General features: G+C 31.7%; 1 protein-coding gene across 2 annotated transcripts in view; it reads right to left on the bottom strand.

Annotated features, from left to right (window-relative positions):
- Window positions 1–15,148, bottom strand: part of LOC129807513 (phospholipid-transporting ATPase VD) — a 49,829-nt gene extending 34,681 nt beyond the window's left edge. For both annotated transcript variants that reach the window (XM_055856816.1, XM_055856817.1), the window contains exon 1: window positions 13,922–15,148. In XM_055856816.1, coding sequence (XP_055712791.1) covers window positions 13,922–14,910 — 989 coding nt within the window. In that variant the 5' untranslated portion in view covers window positions 14,911–15,148. The remainder of the gene's footprint in view (window positions 1–13,921) is intronic.
- Window positions 15,149–19,148: the final 4,000 nt, after the last annotated feature.

Raw genomic sequence — 19,148 nt, 5'->3', positions numbered from 1 at the left:
ATATCGGTAACGTTCTCATAATGAACTCTGTAACATCGATTTCATCAAAGAGAATTTTGCAATTGATCATAATGCTTTCACTGGTTAAATATCCTGATGTGCAATAAATAAATTGAGAGCCTAGTTCATTTATTATTTCCATTATGAAGTATTACTGATTTAGATGCATGGAAATTGTCAGATGCATCATGCTTCTATATTAAAAATTTAACCCATTTTGTTCTCATAAGAAAATTATATTGAGCACATGTATACATCTTAATGTACAGTCCTAAGAAATCTTTTAATTGCATACGTAGTCTTTTCTATATTCTTTCTTCTACAATGTTTTCTCAGTTGTTTCTTGGTGTGGTTCTTTTTCTTAATATAATTCTTCAATTCTTCTATAAATGGATCAAATCTGGGAAAATCCGTCTTGTGATCACAGAATTATTGCTATATATAAAAATGTAGAAAACACTCCCACAAATAAGGTAACCTAGACCTACTCTTATAGAGAATATTGCCATACAGGAATCATGATAATATCATATACTACACCTAATAATTCCATACCATATTCTTATGTTCCATTTTATAACTACTGTTTTCACAATATTTTTCCCCGCTCTCTACATCACTGTGATGTATATAGCTGAGATGGCAAATACAGTATAACAGAAACTGTAATATACTATTCAGCAATTAATAATCAAGTGTCGTGTCTTTGAAAAGAAAGTCTTTATGTTGTTGAATATACATTTTTACGGAATATAAACTAATATAAAAAAGTTAAACACAGTCTTTAATAATTCACCAACTGTTGATAACTGTGTTTTGAAACACACCGTTGCCGTTTGTGGTTTTTTTTAAATGGTACATATAGGTATACATAGAAGGTAGAATAGTGTCAATAAAATTGAGAAATTCTTAAAGACATCACGATCATGAATTCTTCTCTCTTTCCTTTCCTCAGTTCCACTATCAAATTGAAAGAAAAACAGTATATTTTGATGAGACATATAAGTTTATGAGGTCAAATGAATGGTCAATTTCTTTCAATTATCTAATTAGATCAGCAACAATTGATAAAAAAAAAAATACATACATCATCTGTCGCTTAGAAAATATTTCACAAGAAATATTAGTACAAAAAACTTTAGCTCGAATATTAAAATGATCTATAAATTGATCAAAAAATTGTGCAATTTTTTTCGAATTTTAATAACCTAATGAGTATTTTAAAAGTTGTTATTTTCACGCCAAGAATTATCAGATATATATCACTTCAACTTATAATAATATTTCAGTTAAAATTCTTCACAATCTTATTGTGTCACAATAAATTCTGTTTTCAATCGTAATCGTGAAAAAACGTTCAAACAAAATTATAGCAATATTTTCAAGTGTTCTATTATTTTTCTAACGAATTAGAAATTAGAATAAATACCTATATTTAAAATGAAGTTAAATGTGAACATTACAAAATAGTAGCATACATTAGATTACCACTCAAAAAACAAATTTTACATTAATAGTATAATATAATAAATAAGAACATTGTTCTCTCTTTAAGTTTGAGCAATAAAATTACTAACTTGATTACTTTGAATCATTTTATATTCAAAATTTGATCTATTTGTTGATGAAAAGGTAGACTTGGCCCGAAAAATTTGATATAAATTGATTTATAGCATTAATGCGAAAATTAATGCGATTTTCTCTTTAATTTTTTAATGTGAAAAATATTTATGCTTTAGGTAAATTTAAACTTATTTTTGCAGGCCAAGTTCACTTCTTTATCAATAAATAGAAAAACCCCAAATATTAACCCTCTAACTGGTAAGACCGCCTCCTGGCGGTCATTCTATAAATCGCATTTACTGCGATAATATTACTTATTTGAAGTTGAAATACCTTACAATGTCCTCAGTTATAGTCTTACTAACTTATTTTCTGAAGCTGAGCTCATTTTGACCTTTCGTTTGCTTACCATCTTCAGTTTTGTGTGACAGGTTAGAGAAAAAACAACAAAATGTCGTTCGCGACATTTTTCGTTTTCAAGTGCAAAAAACATTGTTTTAAAGTAATCTAACTGTAGTAAGAGTGTTATTTTCTAAAGAATTTGCTATTCTGGTTTGTATATGTCAATTGATAACTGTGAAAAAACTCAAAGTATGAGTTTTAGAAGAAAAAAAGGAAGACCGCCTGTGGGCGGTCTTATCGGTATAGGTGAAAAAATTTCAAAAATTACCGATTTTTTTATTTAATTGTTTTGGTTGTTCTAGTAAAATATATTATTATTTTGCAATATATTAATCATGGAAAACAATTGAGATTATACGAAGACTGTCCAGAATGAGTAAAATGGTCGATTTATGCGAATTAAGTGAAATTGAAAAAGAAGCGGATTTCAACAGTGATTATGAGTTCCTTAATTTGTCCTTTAATGCCCCAGATCGTGAAATAAAACCAGAAGATGAGCAATGTATTTCAAGGGACATTCAAATTATACAAGAAGGTGACGTTTTCATAGCTGATCTGTGACCTATTCGGTAAAAATCAGTCTTATTGAAACACCTTGAGCTTCATTAACGTCTAATTATAAGAATTATAAACGTTTTTTTTTTCCTAAAAATTATCATTTCTTAGATAATCATACAACATTCATCCATAAAAAACGTTTAAAATTAAAATATTTCAGTCTTTTTATGCCTTAAACGGATATGACCGCCTGGAGGCGGTCTTTACCTTTTCTCACCTGGCGCCCAAACGGAAAGAGATCATGAAGAATGGATGGTATTTTTGAGTTCAGTGGACCATTAATTACCCTAGACAAAATTATTTAACTACTTTTTTTGGATATTAAAGAAAACACCGTTAGAGGGTTAAGTGACTCAAAGACACAAATAACATATTTGAACGCTCACAAGCGACAATTAATGTGAATCACATTAAAATTTTAATGTGCAAGTGTGATAACGCCGTAAGACTAATAATTAACAGGATTAACATTAAACCTACTGACCGTTTTTGGTCGTTTTTCCTAGCGCGCTCGGTCAAACGACAGACCGCGGTAGGGTAGGATACTCAACAAATTTAACTTGGAATAGAGAAAAAAATAAATTTAGACACAGAAAAATATATTTCATGCGTATTTTAAGAAATTCATGAAGTTTGATAGCAACATTGTATCGTTTAAATATGTGCTAATTTTAATAAGTTTTTAAACCGGTCAATTTGATCGGGTCTTGGTAGTTTTATTGTTAATCATTGCGAAACAAAAAAATAACAAATAGATTTTTTGGAGATTATTTAGACGAACGTTTTATCTATATATTACGTTAATACTGCTGAATGTTTTCGTCGAACAATGTTCCTTGAGGACGATTAAATAATAAAAAAAAAAGTTCAATTTCTTAACAGATTAACGTCTAAACCACGAAGGGAGTACTAAATTAATAGGTTATACTTGAAATGCAGGTATACTATATACAACAGGTGATGAAACAGATGAACAAACGATTTTTTTTTAATTCGAAATTCACTCTTTTGCCTTACTATTTTAGAGACGCTCTGAAGAAATTCTAGAATTGGTTTAATTTTTCGTAAACCAGTATTCAAAAAGACTGATGCAAACTATGAAACAAACTTTATGAAAAGTTTGAGTTCAGTAATACAATATTTAGTTCTATGAGTTTTCACTTGCCTAAAACTATAACTCACTGATATAAAAATACAAATAAAAAGATGACGTCACCAAGAAATAAGGTTGGTAGTGTGAACAGCTGAAACTACAACAATAAATTTACACTGACGTCGATCATATGTTTAATGGGTTTAATGTAACATAATTAATGAGAATGGATAAGGTTTGTGCTACTTGTTGTCGGATCTTTTGGACTTCAATATCTGTCAATTCCTTTAAATATATATATTGCTTTTCCTGCAATATTTTCAAAATTGTTCGGATAATTACTCCGTATCTGCTGTTTTGTATTAACATCTGGTGAATTAATCGAGATAAAATTTTGATTAAGACTAAGAATGGTGATTAATATGGAAATATTCATGAAGATTATGTGAAATTAATTTAGGAGGTGCATGGCGATTATCTGGATAATTCTCTAGACATGGGCATACCAAAAGCTTTAGAGATTGTATTTACCTTACACATTATGACATTACAGTATAATATCCCCACGATTCGAATTTTCTTCAAATTTCTCAAAAATTAGTTTTACAATAGTTGTAGACTAAGAATAGAGTCTACCAAAGCAGAAACGTGATCATATTTATTTGCGAATTCAGAAGTAGAAAAACATTACACAAACGTGTATTGAAACCCAGTGTCAAACACTTGGTCAAACAGTTCCGATCCGAGTGTGAAATAATTCTGCCACAGTTAAAAAAGGGAATCAAACTTTTAAGCTCTTTTTTATCTAATTTTTTTTTAACGCAGATTTTCCTTTTTAGAACCACTTAAATTCCAACATATACAATTTGTTTTCACTCTACAATATCTTTTATAAGTTTAATTAATCGTTTATGAAAATATTTCGCTAATCATATTTTTTAAAAATTGTCTATAATATCGAAACATTTTTAGGTATAAGGGAAAGTACTCTCCCTTCGAACGTTCATGCCTTCGAATAATGTAAATTTTCTTTTAGTTTTCTTAGGAGACATTCATATTTCTATTAAAATTTGGTTGGCTTGTCATCAATTGTTGATAATTTCGTGATAATTTAGTGTAAATCGCTTACGAAAAACAAAAGAAATTCACATTATTCGAAGGCATGAATGTTCGAAGGGAGAGTACTTTCCCCTACATTGGCTTTTTTGATTCCTGGTACCAAATAGTTATATCATATAACATGACTTATATACAATTATAAATAGATAAAAACTTATGTATAAATCAACCCCTAAAACCATAAAATTTTACATAATCACGATTAAGATGTTTGCCAGAGTTTAATTTATAGGCTTAATATATTGCAGTTTTTGGTATACTCGTAGGACATATTATTGAAATATACATACTTTTACAATGTGACCACGAAAAAAATCTGCCAACGCAGCTATGTAAATGCACAATCACTTAAATATTTATATGTGAACTCTCTACACACAGAAAAATTTGTACACAAAATTGTTACACCGAGGGCTGTCCAGATTTGAAAAAGTGTTTGGTAAAATTTTAAGCAAGTGTTTGGTACACAATTTTTTAACTGTTGGTACACAAATTTTTAACATTTGGTAAATTTTTTTTAACATTTGGTACAAAAATTTTTAACATTTGTTAACATTTTGTGTATTTCTTGTTTTATTTTTTTTTAACCATGGTTAACATTTTGAGGAAATTTTAGAAAAAAATATTTTGTAAAATTGTTCATAAATATTTGTGAATTACTATTGGGGACTTACGAAATGTTCGTAAATCGTATAACTCACTAAAATGTTCGTAAAGGATTGTTTTTTTTTTGCAAACACTGTCCGTAACAAGATCACCTAACGAGGATTTTTTGTTCTTTCACGAACAAATATCTCCAAAGGAACAAAAAATCCTCTTTAGGTGATCTTGTTACGGACAGTATTTGCGAAAAAATATAATCCTTTACGAACATTTTAGTGAGTTATACGATTTACGAACGTTTCGTAAGTCCCCAATAGTAATTCACAAATATTTATGAACAATTTTACAAAATATGTTTTTCTGTATGTACACTAACAGTATTTTTTAATGAGAACTCTGATTCGTAAATTATAGCCTCCGTCGTATGCCTTATCCCAAGGAGAAACATTTTAATAATTTTTAAATATATTTTATTTTAATAAAACTGAAATATAAGAATTTATCTGCATACACATTATATTTTTTTTGGAAACTATACAATAAGAAGAGTGAGCTATGCAAAGTGAGAAATATTTCTTATGTTCAATTTTGTCAACATCTTTTACAGTGTTTACAGTAATTTCTTTCTTTATTTTTATCTTAAGGGGTTACGTGGGTCAAGAAGACTTAAAAAAAAACAAAATATTTTCTCCAAAATTTTTCCAGCATATTAAAAAAAATATTAATTAAAGTTCTTAAGCTTATAGAAGCACAAGATTTTAACAATATCTTCTAAAATTTTCATTTAAAAATTTTAAAATTTAGCCATTGTTACCTGATTTTTTTTTGGATTTTCTTTTCTTTTGAAAAAAAAAAAAGTTTTCGGTGGACAAGATTTCTTGTAATTGATTCATCTGAAGTCCAAAAACCATATAGTGCTTGTTAGCTGATGAGTTGAAGTAGTCCTTGAATGAAGATTTTTATGTCTATTTGATCAGGAAATATTTGGTTCCTGGATTTCAGATGAACCAATTCGAAGAAATCTTGTCCATAGAAAAGCATGTTTTTTTCCAAAAAGGTCTTAGAAAATCACGTTCCAGAGGCTGAATTTTTAAAATTTCTGATTGAAAATTTTAGAAAATATAGTTTAAATGTGTACTTCAAAATGTTTAATAATTTACTTTAATAATTAAATAATTTTTTTTATTATGTTAAAAAGTTATAGAAAATATGCTTTAAAGCTTTGCAATTCAAATTCACAGTTTTCAGTCTCATTATATCTCACAGTAAGTAAAAGAAGTATAATCATGCTTAAAAACACTAATTATTTTTGTGAAAAGTGGCACGGAAGTTTCCTTCGGATATTTTTAAACAAAATGGTCGCTTAATTCCACGGGCACTTCCAGTTGAACGTAGAAGCGTTACTCAAAAACTCATATGTTTTTGGAGACCATTCTGAAAAAATTATTTAGAATAACTTAATTCTCATTCAGTTTATTAGTAACATTAAATGGAAAAGAGGAGGCAAATATGATCCAAATCAGCGAAGAAACACGTTTTCTACCACTTTATTAACTATTCACATAAAAATATGTATGTTAAGAGTAATTCAACGAAAATTGGTATAAAAACTGTTTGATTAATCAGTAAATTTATTTAAATGGTTCAAGCAATTTTCTTTTAAAAACTTCATAAACTATCGAAATATTTCATATCGGATAGTTTAAAATTTAAAAATAAATGGGATAGGAAATTATTTTTATGTTCATAAAATTTATTTTTATAGTAATAATGTGAATTTTTACAAAATTTCAAGAACGATCTGAAAGTTTCAACATGTGGTATTTTAACATTTTTAAGAATAATTGGGATAGAAAATTATTTTAGTAATGACAAAATTTATTTAATTTTAAAATTTTAAACATATTATACAATAAATTTTGCAGAATAGAATTTCGTTTTCTTTTCAAGTGAAATAATTATTTAATTAAATATTTGAAAAGTTTCAATTTTTTCTTGAAATTTTCACATGCCTAATTAATGCACTAATTGAAAATTTGGACAGAATGGAGCTTAAATGGGGGCTTCAGTTCTGTTGTCTTTTAAGGTACAGCCCCCATTATAACCTAATCTGAATTGAAAACTTCAAATAGGGCAAATTTTAAATTTAGAGCATTGAAAAGTAGGAAGTTGGCAAATAAAATCTTATAAAAAGAAACAAAGAAAATTAGAAAATGTGGCGGATTACCTTTACAAATGAGCTCGTAAAAAAGTTCTGATGATTTTACCAGATCAGGAGGAGCCTCCTCCACGGTGACCTCCAATTCACTGCAACTTTGTGGAGCAAGGAATGTAAAATTTCCAAATTCTGGGAGGTTGCCGGCGTCAGTTTCATGCTGTTTTCATAAAATATCCCCAGGTTTTCAGAGTTATTCTCATGCTGTAGACAAAAAAGACACCATAAACCATTTTTCTGAAGAATTTCACTGATATGCGGAAAATTTACCTGCTTTTCCAACTCAAAAAACACTTTTTCTCACAGAAATCTACGCTTACCCACGTGTCCTCACCATTTTATTTGACACAGCACGCATAACACCCGCCATGATTCCCGAAAACTGTCAGATATTGAGAATATTGCGCAAAACTCTCCGTACTTAGTACCAAGTGAGTTACTTTTCTCTCTCTTTTCTCTCCCGCTGAGAGAGAAAAAGTGCCAGAGTAACAAAATGTACACGATCTTAGCTCCTTTCGGTGAACAAATCATTGTGTACACTTTTTCGTGATCTCTTGGTGTAGCAAATATGTGCATAAAAAGTTATTGTTTTTATGTACAGAAATTTTTGTGTACATATTTTTCTGTGTGTAGAAAATATTTTAGACACAGAAATATATCATTTAATTAAATATATAACATTTACAGTATATTTAGTATAGTAAAACTCGTTGCATCGTATTCTTTATCTTTCGTATTTTTTTTTCTTTAATACCAAAGACCACACACAATGGCAACAATCTCCCATCCGAGCTTGGTAACATTTTATATGGCAGAGTTACATTAAAAGCATACTCTGGTGACCGTGGTCGTGCATTTTCAAGGATTTCCAGTTGTATGCCATTTTTCAGTGTTTCTACCCATATCCGTGACAAAAGCTACACATTTCTGGACTTTAAATATGAATGACATTCCCGATCTATACCACATATTAAACTCCCCAGTCATCAAACGTCCATAATGAGAACCATGTTTTTCCCCATGATTATTCGAGACCTCAAAAAGTAAATTCTTTCATGATGCCATAGTTAGCCACCTTTTCCTGTTGATAAAATTTACTTTTTTGATTCTGCACAGCAGCAAAAATATCAATCAATCTTTTTTTATTATCATTGATTAAAATTAATAATGTGATAACTTGATGGTGGTATATTTTCCAATTTTACAACAATATATTATTCTAACTCCAAAGAAGTACATTATAGAATTTATACACTCTATATGTTTATGATATCTATACTATACAAATTTGACACTTCACAGCACATTATATTTTTATTTTAGCATAATATTTAACCCTTTATCATGTAAGACCGCCTGAAGACGATCACTAAAATCACATTTACTGCGATTACAAATTATTTATTTATTTAAAATTGCTTTAGTGCCCTCGTTCATAGTCATACTGACATTTCTTCTGACGATTTGAACTTATTTGGCTCTTCATTTTGTTTTTGTCGTCAATTTTATGTGACAGGTCAGCGATAAAGCAACAAAAATTATTTGCGCAAAAAAGCTTATTTCTAATTTAAAGAATTCGATTTATTCGACTAGTAATAATTAGTAGATTGCATCGTAAATTCGTGAGGATTTGAACAGGCTACCTGTTCGATGGCATTTACCATAAGGCCATGCGTAAAGTTGGGAAGCTGATAATGGGGGGGGGGGTGATGTTAAAGAACTACATGAAGATAATCTTTCCGAACTTTTATATATGTAGAATTGCTCAAACACTTTTATAAGAGAGAATCCGAAAGGGAAGGCGCATTAGTCACCTAAGTAACTAATCCTAGCGCCGTGATTTGCCATCACCAGCTTAGTAAAATTTAAAATGTTTATAAAGCCAAAAATTATGAAATCAAATATATTTATTTACAAGGATAGCGAGAAGGAAGATATAAAGAATTTGTGACGTAAAATTTTGGCCAAGAACAATCCTGGAGTGCCATTAAATCCATCCCAACTTCGAATTGTGCACATTTTGGTAGGAAAAATGCTACCAAGCGTCCAAGAAATAGAGAATCACTAACCGAATGATTTCCTAAGGTCCCAGTAGATTAAAATAAGATAACCGATACCGGAACAGAAATCAAAATAGTTTTTTTTTCTGGTTGCAGCTATGCCAAGAAAATTTCTTTGTATACTGCAGTATCTCCGATTGTTAGCGATTCCGTTCCTAGGAAGAGAAATGATATCAAATCCCCACTCAATATAAGAAATTCAAGATCTCTTATGATCACTTTGAACGTATTATACTGCCACGAGTATTGATAAATTTAAAAAAAAAAGCAAATTACACAAAATATCAGTATCAATTTCAACGATCAAACCAAAAAAACCTTATTACATTCCCCTTTCCTGACTGAGACTTACTCAATCACAGGCTCAGAGTTCTAAATCTCGCATCTTTCTCTAAGTGACAAATTCGAGCGAATTTCGCACTCAGAAAAAAACTCATGTTACTATCACCCTTAATTACTAATTTCAGTGGAATTGAAACAAAATAACTTAAAAACCCATTAGGCGGTTTTTATTAAGTTATATATATGTATGTGTTTTTCAACTATTCAAAACAACAAAAATATGTAGAATAATGGGAAAAAATTAGTGTTCTCGTTTAATTAACACACACTTATTCACACTTTCAATTAAACATGGGAAAACGTCGATCATCAATCAATCAATAAAATTTCTCAACTCATAATTATGAGAAATACAAAAAAAATGATAAAAAATATAAAAGCTCAATATTGGCGGAAAATTATCGAACCATTTACTGATAGAGACAACAAAATTTACTGTGCATCTAACACACATAAATTTATTATCTTATCAAATATATGAATTGAGCAAAATAATTACGTTATCACTTGAATTGATTGTAGTAAAAAAAATAGTCTAATAGTGAACAAAGCTTCAATTTTGCTATAAAAGCACACGAAGTTTATCAACGGTCTTGAGATCGATTCAAAGCAGACAGAACAATTAAAATGTGAGTTCATTAACTCTTCCTAATCACCCAGAAATGAAATGTCCGACTAAATGGTTTATTTGAGTATAAATGGTGTATATTCTCAATAAATTAAGAAGAAATGACGTTGAAATAGATAATAGGTGGTATAGTGTCACAAGACACCACGCATGATATCTAATATTACTTTCATATAGTATATACTAGTGAGATAAATATCAACCATCTGGTACTTTGTTGCACGTGTAAAATTTCACGGCATTAATTTCAACTTTTTTTTTTTTTGCTACCTCTTCAGGTCTTCGGCAAACATTGTCTATTCTAGAACAGAGGTATTTAAATGAGCTATAGAAAAATTCCCAAAACAGAGCACGTATTAGACTTTCTATGTTTATACCAAAAAGGTTATACATAAAGAGTAAGAAATATATTGCGTAAAAACAGATGGGAAATTATGGTGAAAAAAAGAGAACATTATTGTTGAGACAGCAAAGAAAGGCCATATCAGATATTTTGTAAGGTATACATAAAATAAACATAATTTTCAAAGTTGTTTGAAAAATTATTTCATAAAAATATGCATCATTTTAGTCCTACATTTTTTAAGGATTCACAGTGATTCTATATCGTAAACCTAATTCCTTGATATTATATTAATGAATTACCCCTTGTAGCAACGGTGCCGCCAAATAACAATAGGTGTCCTTCACGATAGCTAATACTCATCGTTGAATTAGTATATAAGAGGCATTTAGAAAGGAAAAAAAATGAACATTCGTAGGAGTATTCGCGGAAATATGAGGCCACAGAAAACCCGCTTGAAAAGGCAGACTGACTTTTGGGCAAATTGTTCAATTAAAGTCTGATGAAGACGTAAAAAAAGAGCAAAGTAAGAGACAAAGAGTCCGAGTAAATAAAAATGAAGAAATCATTTTTCAATCTATCTTAATGTCATATATAAAATTTTAAAATAAAAGAAAGGCTTATAGACAAAAGGAAAAAACACAGCATTTTGTAATTTGGCTTGGTATTTAATAAGATATTGAAGGAAGCTTTTAATTTTCAAATATTAATAAATTAATTCATATTATTAAAAGGCAGAATGAAAATCAGGAAAAAAAACATAAGCAATTATTATTCATTTACTATAAGAATTATCTTGATAAAAATACTAAACTTATATTATGCACCACATGAAAGTATCACATCGATTGTTTCCCTCTATCAATTAAATATTTTATCAAAAGTCATTATGAGGTGCACTTCATTCATAAAAGCCGTTGTTAGTGAGAAAAATTTGAATATAAAATTCATTCACACGGACGGAAATTTCTATAAATTAATTAGTCAGACAATTTCATACCACAAATTGGATAGGTATTTCCAAGAAGTTATAAAAGTAATCAAAAATAAAATTGAATTACCAATTTCCGAATAATCTTTCTTATCATTGGGATAAAAGAAATATAACATTAATTACGTAAGCGCTTTTAAGGAGTATTAAATCCCAATTTTTTAGGTATTCAAAACTATTAAAAAAATGTAATTATTGTTGATAATTGTAAAGTAGAAATACATCCAAATCTAAGTTAATTTTTGAAAGAATAAACCTCGCCACATTTTTTTAAAACGTTTCTTCCGAAGAAGCATTTTTTTTTCAGTCTTAGCAACGAAGTCTGTCGTAATTCATTAAGAATTTTCAAATGCCTGATCTATATTTTTCATAAAAAAAATTTTAAACCAAGTATATATATTTTAATTTTTTAACATTTTAGGAAAATAATTAGATATATGAGACCTTTGTAATTCTAGCCTAGATAATTTTTTGTGATTCTCCCGCTCCCGGAACCACGCAATATCTTTGAAAGTTAATTATATTTTTTATCTCAACGCAAAATTTTTTATTGAGGACCTAAAACTTTGGAAAAAAATCAAGTTGACGTGCTATATATCTCATGGTCCGGAAAGACTTAATCTGAGATTAATATAATAATAGGGGAGACTTGGGCTAAAAGTCACAAATAGAAAAATTCAAAATTCAATATCTTCCAAGGCAAAAAAGATATCGGCTCAAATTTTTTTCTATAGATAGCCTCCATAGACCTGCTTCAATGTCGTAAGTTTCTTAGAATTCGAACAAGGAATTTAGAAAATAAAAAAAATATCGAAATTTTTAGTCCTATTTTTGAAATATTTTCCTTGCAGAAAATAACAATTATTACCTATTTATTTTCCAAAATTGATGCACTGGTGAATATTTTCTAAATAATTTGAATTCTTTGAATACGAATCCGCTATCTATTTTAGAATTTCACAAAGGTTCTTTTCTCCAGAAATCCTTTTATTAAAAATGGCCACTTGGGGTAAAAAGTAACAAAAGGTATAGAGCAAAAAGTAACAAAAAAGCGAAGCAATTTATGATGCCTCACGGCTAAAAGAAACGTCATTATCATGTCTTGCCGCTTGTTGTTTGAATTGGTCAAACGATTTGCAGGCTTTTGTTTGTTTTTTTGTAAAATAGATTGAAAACCGCTTTTCTCGTTTTCCGACTTTTCTCGCAAAGAAAACCGTGTTTTACAAAGGTGTAGATGAATAAATTTTCTATGAAAATATGTCTTCTAGGTATTTTTTCAAATTTACAGAAGCCTGTAATGAAGCAAATCAAAATATGATAATACCCACCATAATGTCTGGTACTATTTGCCCCAGCATTTTTGAGAATAGTCACAAAATTACCTTTTAGAAATTGGCTCGATAAACGTATTTCCTTACAAAATAGAGGAAAATTACTTTCCCAAAGTTCTAGTGCGGTAAATTTCCTATAAAACTGCGCCAATTAGAAATTTTTGAAGCGCTCGAGTAGCTTGTAAAAAAATAAAATATCCGTTTTGTGACTTTTTACCCTAGTCTCCCCTACTTAATTTAATCTATCAATTAATCGATTATTTGATAATTCAAAACATTTTAGATAACATTAGCAACTATTATAAGGAAATTATTATGTTCTATTAAATTGCCTATGTATTATTTCCAAGAAGTAATAAAAAAAAGATCTGTTTAAAATTATGAAATACAGTATAATAAATTATTGTGCTTTAAACAATAATTTTTTCTTCGTGATATTGGATTTTTCTTAATGGTTATATGAATAACTATGTTCTATATTAAATATTGTAAAAGAATTCAAAATAATCTTGGCTAATTTTATAGCAAAAAAAAAATTAAATCATGCGCTCAAACAAGCTTTGTTCGGATGTATAAATCGTGTACAGTTTTATCTCATCTCACGCGTGTATGTGAAAATCCAAACCAATTATTTTTGGCCAAAAGCCGAGGAAGGAACTTAATTCAAACTCACCCATTGTATACTCGACATGTGGTATTGTTGATACGCTTGTCTGATGATCGGCGACGTCGATCTTCGAAGAGATCCTTAATGGCTGTCACCCCGAGGACAAAGAGTACGGGGATCATGGCAATTTCTTTGCCGAACGCATTAATGGCTGGAAACCAGTTGAGCAGCACGATAAAAATGAAGTATAAATTTGCCACTCGGTGAAATTGTTCCAGCAGATTTTTGGGTAGAAAAGACAATAAGGTATACTTTGTTGTGCGAATCTTATTGCCAACTCGTCGTCCATTGGGATGTTCTCGTTTGGGTGTTTTCGGGGGCACTGTGTGATTTGGAACAACTGTACGAAAGGCACAATCATCACCCTTGTCACCGCGACAGAAGAGGAAGCGTTTCCACCATGGTGGCAATTCGGTGCGTCTGAGTGTGTATATGGACTCAGATCTTGATGCCTGTCTCGAGTGTCCCCGACCCCCACTCGTGGCCGATTGAGTTGGTTCACGTGCTTCTGGGGAATCTTTATGACCTGGAGGTAAGATGAAGTCCGTCTTGGAACCCACCCGATTGTGGCCCGATCGTGTTCCCTGACCACTCCCCGTAGAGTCTGTAATCTGACCCTGGGACAGTGCTCTCTGGTGTCCCCGCATAGCGGACTTGAGTGCCGATGGACGACTAACCGAACCATAGGAACTCGCAATGGCTCCCCCACCATGACTAACTGACCTTGCATGCCCACGCGAGCCACTCACTAAGCCACTGTCTAGACTACTACCTCCCCCACCGACACCGCCACTTGAGCCTGTAACTCCCGGAAAAATGTACGTCCTCTCGGGCTCCTTGCGTCCCACAATAGGCAACTGGCCTACAGGTACCTGGGACTCGTCGCTGCTGCTGCTGCCACTGTCTGAGGACGATGCAGATGGAATACCACCGGTTGGTTTGATATTTATTGGCAGAGTCGATGGCTTTTTCCGCAAATCCTCCAAATCCCCCATGATCACAAGTCACCATTTAGCCCACCCAGAACACAACACACACACAATGGGCTCAAAGATAATTTTCTTTCTAAAACATTTCCTCGTTCACTTCCCCTTCAATCACTTCAAACCATTACGCTGTGTATCCTTATTTAATTTGTTAAAAAAATTCTTTTTCACCACTAAATATTATAGACACTTCCTGCCACTTTATCACCTTCCTCTTCCCTTTTTTTACGCTTTACTTTGCTGTAGTCTGCAAATGAATAATAAATGAAAAATGCCGTCGATTAGTATAGAAATTCAGAAATCACCAAAGGTCATTAGAATGGCAAAAAAATATATAAGAAACGATAAAAGCAATTTCATAGATGACTAAAAAAAATTTTTTGGATATAAAGTAAAGGTTTCTGAAAATTAAATTTGTATATACTTTCGCTAAAATTAACGAAAATCTTTTTGCTCAGGGTAGGGTAAATGTGTCAAATTCCGGCCAGCTTGCAATTCCGGCCACCTTTTTTGTTCCTCTAATTTCAATGAATTTCAAGTTTTTACTTACTCTAAAGATTATACAATGCAAAAGAATAACAAAAAATGTAGCTTCGACAAACGAGATGACGTGAAAAAAACATTGGAAGAATTCCCGAAGGGCAAAAAATTATGAGAATGAAGGTGGCCGAAATAGGACACCAAAACTTTATCTACATTTTTATTCATTTTAAAATAATATATTAAGAATGATTTTAGAGTAAATAAATACGATAAATTGTCTACAAGGTTCCAAGCAACACGCTTTAAGACAAAGGAATAAAAAAAAATCAATTTGTATTAAAAATATTACATTTCAAACTTGAGACTTTGCCACTTGCATGCAACTATGCCGAAATTTGGCACACTTACCCTAAATATTCTCAAAAATCTTATATAGATAATCTCTAATCTAATCGATTGCTTGCAAGTCCGGCTGATTGAATTTTTCACAAAATTTCTATAAAGTTTTCAGAAATGACAAGACATTTTAAACGAGCGTAAACATGACCCCATTCGGTCGAGAAATACGCTCTATAGAGCCTTTTTAAACTTTAACCTGAAACCGTTATTAGGAATGATTCAATGGTGTCTTCGTATAAGGACAAAATCTCTGACTGGGTAATGTCTCTACAAAAAAGAAAAATCGCATGACGTGTTTTCGAGCAATCTAAAAAAAAAAAACATGGTTTTAGTGGTGCGCGGAAAATGAGTGGCGTGTTAATGGTGGAAGAGGCGTCCCCCGAAGGCCCTAAATCGCTATCTCTAACCGTTTGGCCTCTAAAGCTGGCGACTGCCGGGCGGGAAGATGGACAGACAAACAGCGTGACGTAATTTCTCTGAAATCGTCTGAGAAATCTTCCAGTGGTTCCTGGAAGGTGGATGGTGAAAATTTTAGAGGGTTAAAAAATAGAAGAATTATAATACTGCTCTCTCTTTCTCTCTTTCTCTTGAGTTTGAGCAGTAAAAATACAAAGTTGTAGTTCTTCTGAATTACTGACGCTTACACTCTGTGGGCAGTGCCGCTCTTTTTGGGAAGCGTTATCTCAACAACCGAACTCTGAGCCATCCAATGGCACACTGTCTCCACCACACATGCCACCAGGGGCTCATACCATATCACTTCACTCTTTGAAGCTGGTCAGGGAGGCAACCTTGAGAGTCAAGAGTGGCCGGTCAATGGACGTTGAGGAGAACGACACGATCGCTATTTTACCGTTATTTGGCAGGAGATCAATTAAATTTTCAAAGTTAAAATTTTGCCAATAAATCAAAAAATTAACATATGCAGTAATTTTTCGGTATATTGATTTAGATTTGGATTAATAAAGCAAATTCTTTCCAACATACAAATGCAATATAGGAACATATATATGAATTACTTTTAAGAATACTAAAATCTTATTATTTAACTGACCATTAAAAGAAATTTCTCCCCTATTAGTTATCTTTTTCAAGAGAAAGGGATGGGAAAAAGAATGCTTTAGATTACTCGACATATTGATCATATTTCGTAAAATTTATTTTAGATTTTAATTCATTAAATAAAGCGTGTCCGGGATTTAAATGCCAAGTTTTCGACATGACGATAGTCACAATAGGAATTGAGTTTTGCTTTGATTTTTTTTTTTGACTTTTCAAGAGAATTTCGTCAGCTTTTAATTTCTGAAAAAAATATTGAAAAAGGTTGTGTTTTGGCTGAAAAAAGTGATAAAAATGGAGAACCTGCGCAAATTGATTGTGGACACGTACCTAAAGAATCCAAAAGGGAGCTATGCTAAAATCGGAAGGATCACCGGAAAGTGTCCATCCACGGTGCGAAGGGTTATATTACGCTTCAAGGAACTCAGGACTGTTGTTCAAAAGACAGGATGTGGCAGAAAACCTGGAGCTGTAGACAAGAGGATGGAGAAGAGAGTGTTGGCGCTTTTCCAGAAGCAACTTTGCCTTTCAGTCAGAGATGTGGGCAAAAAGCTGGGTATCTCCAAGAGTTTAGTACAGAGAAACAAAGAAAATACCGGATTGATAACGTACACAGCTAAAGCTGCTCCCCATTGCACGGACAAGCAGAAGCAAAGTGCCAAAACGTGGTCGAGAAATTTGAGTGATCGAGTTTTGAAAGGCTTTCAAGGATGCATTTTGATGGATGGCGAAAGTGTCGTAAAAGGTGAAATGACCCAGTTGCCCGGCCAACAGTTTTACACGAGGAAGACTCGTACGGATGTAGCCAGCAAGTACAGGTTCAAAGAGTACGACAAGTTCCCGAAGAAATATGTGGTTTGGATGGCAATCTGATCTTGTGGACGTCGAAGCGAAGAATTTTTCGTGACAGGGACGATGAACGTGGATATCTAGATTAAAGAGTGCCTCCAAAAACGACTTTTGCCACTGTATCAAAGCCACGACATCCCTCCTCTATTTTGGCATGATTTGGCATCATGTCATTACGCGAAAGCCACCCTGGAATGGTTTTCCAACAACAATGTCAAATATGTAGATAAGAAGGTCAAGCCGCCCTGCAGTCCAGAAGTCCGCCCAATTGAGAAATACTGGGGAATTTTGAAAGGAGACTTGAAGAAGAAGGCTAATCCAGCCAAAGATTTGCAGGACTTCGCACGAAAGTGGAAGACAGTCGTCAGAGATCGTGGGGACGACCTTGCCCAGAGCCAAAGAGTAGGGAGTAATGAAGATGGTGCGAGATTTCGCAGAGAAACCACTTGAATAAAAAATCATAAAGTGGATTTGAATCACAATGAAATACCCTTTCAAGAAATATAAATAGTATTTTTATATGTACTATAGTTTTTTAATGAGAATCATTTGTCTTCTTGGGATTTAAATTCGGGACACGCTTTAGTTTAATTAATGTGCTTAAATAATTTGACAGAATTTTACAAATATCAACTTAATTTTTGCCCCCAGATTATGACAAATTTTAGAATTTTCTACTTTATTTTTGAGCATTCTTAATTTCACTTATTTGATGTTAGATCTTAATAGGAGATTGTCACTATAAAACTTCATAAACTTGCAGATCTTATTTTCTTAAAATTTGATTAACTCTTAAGACGATTGGGTTAAAAAAATTTCTAGAGAAAATGCATAAAAAGACTCATAATTTTTGAACCTCTCGTCTTGAAAGGGTTAAAAACGGTAAGAAAATCGTTCTTGTGTAACCTGGAATATATTGGGGCCAATAGCAAAGATACATTCTAACTGAAATTCTTCGAAGTGTATTTTTTGATAGTCGTGAAAATGAAAATTTGTTTTTTTTTCAATATCTTAACTACTCCGCATAGAATCGAATGCGATCAAATTTATTTAAGTTATATTCTTAGACCTTAGACCTTTTATGCAAATCACAACTTCTAATCGCTTTGACCCGAAATCAATCGAACCCGCATAAGGGAAAATTCTCAGGTTTCGTACGATCCCAAGCTTCGTAATGACTACATATTTCTCTAAGTTACTGAATAATTGTGACTCTGCAATATATTTTAAAAACTGGAAACTTTCCCCTAGTTTTTAAAATAAGTAAGCGATGTGTCACACTTTTAGTGAGAAATATAAAAAAAAAATTAAGGCATTAAGAAGCTTGAGATCCCCATATTCCAAAAAAACAATCCTATCATTATCATAACTCGTCAAATGCTATGATATTTTTTATTCCAATTTTAAATAAGAAGTTGAGATTAAGACATCAATAAAAAATAGGGTCTTAAAAACTG

The sequence above is a fragment of the Phlebotomus papatasi genome, chromosome 3 (genome assembly GCF_024763615.1).
Source record: "Phlebotomus papatasi isolate M1 chromosome 3, Ppap_2.1, whole genome shotgun sequence".
NCBI lineage: Eukaryota > Metazoa > Arthropoda > Insecta > Diptera > Psychodidae > Phlebotomus > Phlebotomus papatasi.
Note: the sequence above shows the minus strand (reverse complement) of the source record. Positions and strands in the feature narration are given on the sequence as shown.